General features: G+C 49.1%; 1 protein-coding gene across 2 annotated transcripts; it reads right to left on the reverse strand.

Annotated features, from left to right (window-relative positions):
- On the reverse strand, positions 1 to 5,455 carry MYF6 (myogenic factor 6). 2 transcript variants are annotated; one of them, XM_087723396.1, is made up of 4 exons: positions 4,397 to 5,455; positions 4,070 to 4,160; positions 2,811 to 2,925; positions 1 to 404 (listed from the first exon to the last, which is right to left on the reverse strand). In XM_087723396.1, exons 1-4 carry the CDS (start codon positions 4,964 to 4,966, stop codon positions 323 to 325), a joined length of 858 nt encoding a protein of 285 aa, XP_087579522.1. In that variant the 5' UTR covers positions 4,967 to 5,455; the 3' UTR covers positions 1 to 322. The 2 variants fall into 2 exon arrangements, with proteins under 2 accessions (XP_087579522.1, XP_013931747.2); XM_014076272.2 differs by lacking the exon at positions 1 to 404 and having other exon boundaries at positions 2,313 to 2,925.
- Between the last annotated feature and the right edge of the window lie 762 nt (positions 5,456 to 6,217).

Genomic DNA, 6,217 nt, shown 5'->3' on the forward strand with positions numbered 1-6,217 from the left:
GTTCAATCCTAAACGCGCTTACTGGGGCAAAACACCGTATACAACTAAAAGATTTAGGAGCAAAGTGCATGTATGTAAGAGACTGCAGAGCAAGTCACGGATATGCCACAAAAGCGGTTGGACCGTGGCTTCACCCAAAACGTCTTCAGGATTTGGATGCGCATAAGTTGAAGATTTTCCAAGCCTTTTGCATCGCTCTCAAAATAACCATCGCCAAGAAGTCTGTGTGAATGGCGGGCAAAAAAGGGCAACTTTTTGTTTTGAACCGCGCGAAACTCTCTTCTGAGGAGAAGTGTCCGACTCAAGTGGAGGCCCAACCTTATTAGATAAAGACCAGGACACTTTTGCAAACCTTTCCGGGACTCTTCTGCAGGACTGGAACTCTGAAGTCCAGGACGCGTTTCCTAGGAAGTAAGACCAGAAGCATTCACTTTCTCCTCACCTAAGAACTGTATAAGTTGCAAGTTCAACCCCCATAATTGCAACCCAATTATGTTTTTTATTTTATTTATTTAGTTAGTTAGTTTGTCACTCGTGTACAAAATAATAGGAATAAGAATAAACATGAATAAGAATACAGAAAATGGGTACAAATAAATGGGGCCAGTTAGGCACGCTGGTGCGTTTATGCACGTCCCAAATTTATTCTGCATTATCAATAAACCAGGTCTGGACAATTGTCTTGTGTGTGTGTGCGCGTGTGTGCGTTCATGTGTCCGGTGGGAGAGTTAACTGAATTATTGTAGAGGAAATTGCCAACTGTGAATTTCCCTCCTTCTCGGCTTCCCCTGATTAACTCTGAATAAGTCGTGGGAAGAAAACAACTTTAAAAAATATATATCTCCGAAGTAGGAAACCTTCCAAGGCGGCTACTCCAGAGGCAGAAAAGTGGCCCATGGGTTCCTCCGAGGATCCGGAGTGAAACAGCCTCGCCCGAGTCTCCCAAGAGCTGCAGCCTGCAAATCCCCTGTCTTGCCCGGGGAGGGAAAGGCGCCGGCCGTGCCAGTGTTCCTTGGTGGTCGTCCCTCCCCGCCCTCCCTTGATAAACAAACTGGGACAAGTTGGAACGCCGTCTTGCACAGCCTCAGAAATCGCTGCTTTTTCTACGCTGCTTTTAATTGGGAAGGGAGTCTTGTTTGTCCCGGTCTCCCCCCCCACCCGCCGCCCCCGCCCCGCTGCCCCTTAACCTCTACCGCGGGGAGCCATCACCGGGGACTTGGCCAACTTTTGTCGCACTCCGGAATCCCCGGCCGGAAAGTTTGCTGACGGGAAGACCGTCCCAAAGTCCTCCCACTCCCCCCAACCACCTTAGAAAGAAAGCGGTGGTGGTGGGGGGCACATGTAAATATTTTGACAAGGTTAAGCGCTGGTGGACAATGAAAGCTGTGATTCAACATTGGCCCATATGCGCTGTTACGCGAACCCAGTAAAACAATCCTCAGGGTCTTCAGGAACTCTGCAGCAACGCGGGTTCCTCTCATCCAGCCATTCATACTTTAGTTTTGCTGGAAACGATTCCAGCACACGCATGAGGTGAGGTCTCTAACAAAGCTAGCGTTAGGGGGGAGGGGCGGGAAAGCGGGAGCTCGACTGTCAAGAGGGATCCCCAAAGGCAATCAAGGCAGCCACTGAACGTCCAGGGCCCCTCCGATCTCCTTTCCCGGACCATTTATTTCAACTGATCCAACACTAGCCGGATACCTACCAAAAGAAGAAGGGGTGGGTTTTCTTGGCCGTCTTCTACTTCGCCCACGCGCTTGAGAACTTTCAAAAGTTCTTTTGGATTAAAGGGTCAAAATATTGAGACGGGGGGGGGGGGAAGGTGTTTCCGGCGCCTGAGAGAGATCTCTGTAGCAGACAGATCCTGAAACTCCTGGATGCCCAATTTATCGCCGAATCGCCTCAAAAACCTCCAAACATGAGGTTTTTTTAAGCTGAAGAATAAGAACCACTAAGAATTTTGGTTCCTTTTATTCATTTACTAATAACAGAAACACTTGAAGGGGAAAACAGACGTCGATCTTGGTGGAAGGGAGAGAAGGAAGAATTTCCAGATATTTGTTCATTTATTCTTTTTCTTCCAGTTTTTAACTGAATTGTCTACCGTGGACCTCACCCATTTCCTAAGAGATCGGTAAAGGGGGTGTACATATGCGCACCAGCGTGCCTACCGTCCCTGTCCTACTGCCCCCATTTATTTGTACTCATTTTCTTTGTCCATGTCCATGTTTATACGTATACCTGTTATCTCGTACATGTTTGACTAACTAACTAACTAACTAAATAGAAAGATGAAAAAATTCTTGATGGAGTTTTGTACAAGAGATTTATTTTACAGGCTTGGGAATGTTACCTACATTTTCTTATATACAAGATCACATCCCACATTTTAAATATATTCTGTTAAAAAAGGAGAAGTACTAAAATTACATACTTGTAATTTTATAACACACACACATTTACACACTCACACCCACAGACACACAAACCAAGATCTCGGGATCATCAGCTTCCTTCAAACAGGAAGGAGCGTTTCAACAAAGATGTTCTCCAAACACAGTAATATATTAATTATAAAACAGTTGAGAGATAAATAAAAAATAGAATTTAAATCAGAGGGGCGGTTCCCTTTATCGGTCGGGCAAAGCTTCCTCTGAAGAAGGTGCACGTTTATTTGTTCAGCTGCGCTGCCCTCCTTTATCCCCTCTAGCATTTCCAGAATATTAAATTAATTCGAAGTTTCGCTTCAAAGTGCGAACTCAAGCAGTTCCTTCCACGGCCCGTTTTAAAAAATGCTACCGGGTTCCTACTTTTCCACCATTTCTTCCCCGTTGGGAACTTTGCGATCTTCGGAAGAGATACTGTTCACGATAGAGGAAAGGCAGCGGAGGCTGCTCGAGGCTGAAGAATCCACGGGAGTCCCTCCTGTTTTGGAATGAAGGGGAAAACGTTAAGATGCAAGATGCAGTGAGGATAAACAGCAAGGAAGTCAACTTTCCACCATTGCGCGTCCCCCAAGAGCTACCCTCCTCCCCGCTCCTAGTATTTTAATCACCCTCATTCCACTGGTTAGCACCTTCCAGACTTTTATGGCCGCGCCCGCATTCGGGATCTAAAAATCTCACCATCATTGGCACCTCCAGTCTGGTGTGATACAAGAAGTGAATGGCCGTTGTCAAAAAACAACAACAAAAAAACCCAGAAACGGATGCTGCTGCTATGACCTCCATGCAGTTCTCAAGGTCTTTATGAAATCCTCGGGTGTGTGTGTGTCACGTTCGATTCCATTGTAATTTGACCTTAATAATTCTGAACGTTTTCGCTTTCTTTCAAGGAATCATGTAAGCGCACAATGTGACATACATGCAGCTAGCATGCAACTCGTTGAATTACAACCCCCCCCCCAAGAGTCTAGGAAAACGTGAGCCATAGTAAATTGTCTTCGGTTATTTTAATCAAATCAAATTTAGGGCCAAATAGGCGGCTAAACTTATGCTTTGAAACCAAGTTTTCCCATTTCATTCAGTGGGATCTGTGATCTCCGAATCGGTCTGTAAAGCGCCACCGATATAATTGGGTCCTAGAGCTCAGCTGTTTCGGAAGCTGCCAGGGTCCTACAGGCATTTTACTTTAGAGTTCTAAACTTCGAAGCCAGCTTTTAACACGCCAGTTGCCTTGATTCTTTAAAAAGGAAAAAAAAAGATCCGGCTGTACAAAACGTTTGTTTTGATTCTGGACCTGAGCTGCACGGAAAATAGATGCTGCGCTGGGTGAGTAGATGCATTCTAGATATAAACCCCGGTCACAATTTTAGGCTACTTAGTTATCCTGTTGGCTCATTGCAACTTTCAGACGCGTTTGCCTGAGGCCCTTTCCGTCATCTAACAGCCACTCCATTTTATTAACTGTGGAGATCGAAGGATTTGCAAGGATTTGGACTGTCCCGGGAGCCAATACGGACCAAACCCGCGAAGGACAGATGTCTGGCGGAGTCCCGATTTCCCAGCCAATTCAAAGGCGGAGAAATGCGCTCTGACAACCCGTCAGCCCAGCATGAAGTGCGCTTTACCTTCCTTGGCGCTGATCGGCAGCGTCCGGGAATGGTCAGAGCCGCTCGGCCAGGCGGAGCTGCAGGTGCTCAAGTAGTCGAGTGTGGCCATCTGAAAAGGAGAAGAAGAAAGGAAGGAAGGAAGGAAGGAAGGAAGGAAAGAAAGAAAGAAAGAAAGAAAGAAAGAAAGAAAGAAAGAGAAAGGTGGGGGAGAGGGGAAGGCGATCACCAGCCACTTCCAAGCACCCCGCCCCGCCCCACTGCCGCGCCCAGCCCTCTTCCCCGGCTGGCCAAGGCCAAGGGAAGAGAAGGGTGTCCGGGCAGTGGCCGTGGCCAAGCCGCGCTTACGTTTCCGCGCTTGGGGCCGCCGAAGCCGAAAGCGCCGCTGTCCCCGGCGCTTCCCTCGCCAACGGGCAGGAGCAGCTCCTGGCCTTTGTCCTGTTGGTCGAGGCGCTGGAGCAGCTCCTGCAGCCGCTCGATGTAGCTGATGGCGCTGCGCAGGATCTCCACCTTGGGCAGCCGCTGGTTGGGGTTGGCCACCGTCCGCCTCTTGAGGGCCTCGAAGGCCTCGTTGATCTTCTTCAGGCGCCTCCTCTCGCGCAGCGTGGCCGCCTTGCGCCGGTCGGTGGGCGCCGCTTTCTTCTTGCACGTCTTGCAGGCCCAGATCAGGCACTGGCCCGGGCAGTGCAGCGGCTGGAAGCCCGGCGGCGCCAACACGTGCTGCTCCTCGCCGCTGCTGTCGCCGCCGCCGCCGCCGCCGGGCTCCGGGGCCAGCTGGTCCTGGCACGAGGAGGGCGACAGGGTGCTGTCGCTGCCCGGGTAGAGCGGCGACCCCTCGGCCATGTCCAAGCTCTGCAGGACTCCATTCTCGCCGTCCAGGTAGAAGAAGTAGGAGCCGGATTCGAAAAGGTCCATCATGATGGGCTCGCGGGTCGCCTCTGGGCCTCCCGGGGGTGGGGGCGAGGCTGGCCACAGGCAGCCCGGGAGCGCGCGCTGGAGAAGCGGCCCGACGGAATTTAATTAGCGCGGTGACATAAGAGCCCTGGGCTGCTTTATATATAGTAGCCCCTGAAACTCTATCCAACTTTTAGCTGTCGCCACGCATCACCCTCCTAGGAGCCGAGCAGAAAGCCAGCTCGAGACTGTGCCAGCCTGAGACTGTTAGGGGCCAGGAGGAAAGGAGGAGCAGCAAAAAAGACACATCTCCCCCCTCCCCAAAAATAAATATAAATCCAAGAGCCATTAAAAAAAAACATGAGGGGGGAGAGAATGAATGACAAAGCTGAGTTGCTTGTCTCTGAGTGTAAAGAGTGTGGGGTGTGAAGGAAAAAAGGAGTACAGGTAATCCCTGACTGACAGCCACAATTGAGCCCCAAATTTCTGTTGCTAAGTGAGACATTGGTTAAGGCAGTGTTTCTCAACCTTGGCAACTTGAAGATGTCCGGACTTCAACTCCCAGAATTCCCCAGCCAGCATTCGCTGGCTGGGGAATTCTGGGAGTTGAAGTCCGGACATCTTCAAGTTGCCAAGGTTGAGAAACACTGGGTTAAGGGAATGTTGCCCCATTTTATAAACTTTGTGCCACATTTGTTAAATGAATGACTGACTTTAAGCATGGTTGATAAGTGAATCAGGCTTCCCTATTGACTGTCAGAAAGTTGCAAAAGGTGATCACATGACCTCAAGAAACTGCAACTGTTGTAAGTATCAGTCAGTTTCCAAGCATCGGTCATAAGTGTGAAAAATGGTCATCTCACTTTGTTTAGTGCCCTTATAACTTCAAACGAACTGTTGTAAGTCAAGGCTACCTGTAATCAAACAGGGATGAATCCTTGGGGGCCCAGGGGTAAGTATAGACCCGCAAAGTAGATCTGAAGATTATATCTGCAAAGGGGCAAATCGGTATCTTTGTTGGGCTGAGCATTATTGTTGGCTTTTTCTTTCAGCATACTATTCCTATGACCCTAATCAATTAGGTGTGGTCCAAGGGTATAAAGGGGAAAGAACACTGTGGCAATGCTGCCAAGAAGGTTGGCAAGGAGAAATCCTCTGAGCCCCTTATCACAAGACTTTGTTCAGCAGCTATGATCTGCCCTGCCCTCGGGAACACTTCTCCCTACTGCATCCCACCCCAATTTATTGTTGATCTTCAGAAAAGCCTGGTTATTT

Source organism: Thamnophis sirtalis, unplaced genomic scaffold (assembly GCF_051295495.1).
Source record: "Thamnophis sirtalis isolate CommonGarterSnake01/CBP01778 unplaced genomic scaffold, rThaSir2_p1.2 scaffold_9, whole genome shotgun sequence".
Classification (NCBI taxonomy): domain Eukaryota; kingdom Metazoa; phylum Chordata; class Lepidosauria; order Squamata; family Natricidae; genus Thamnophis; species Thamnophis sirtalis.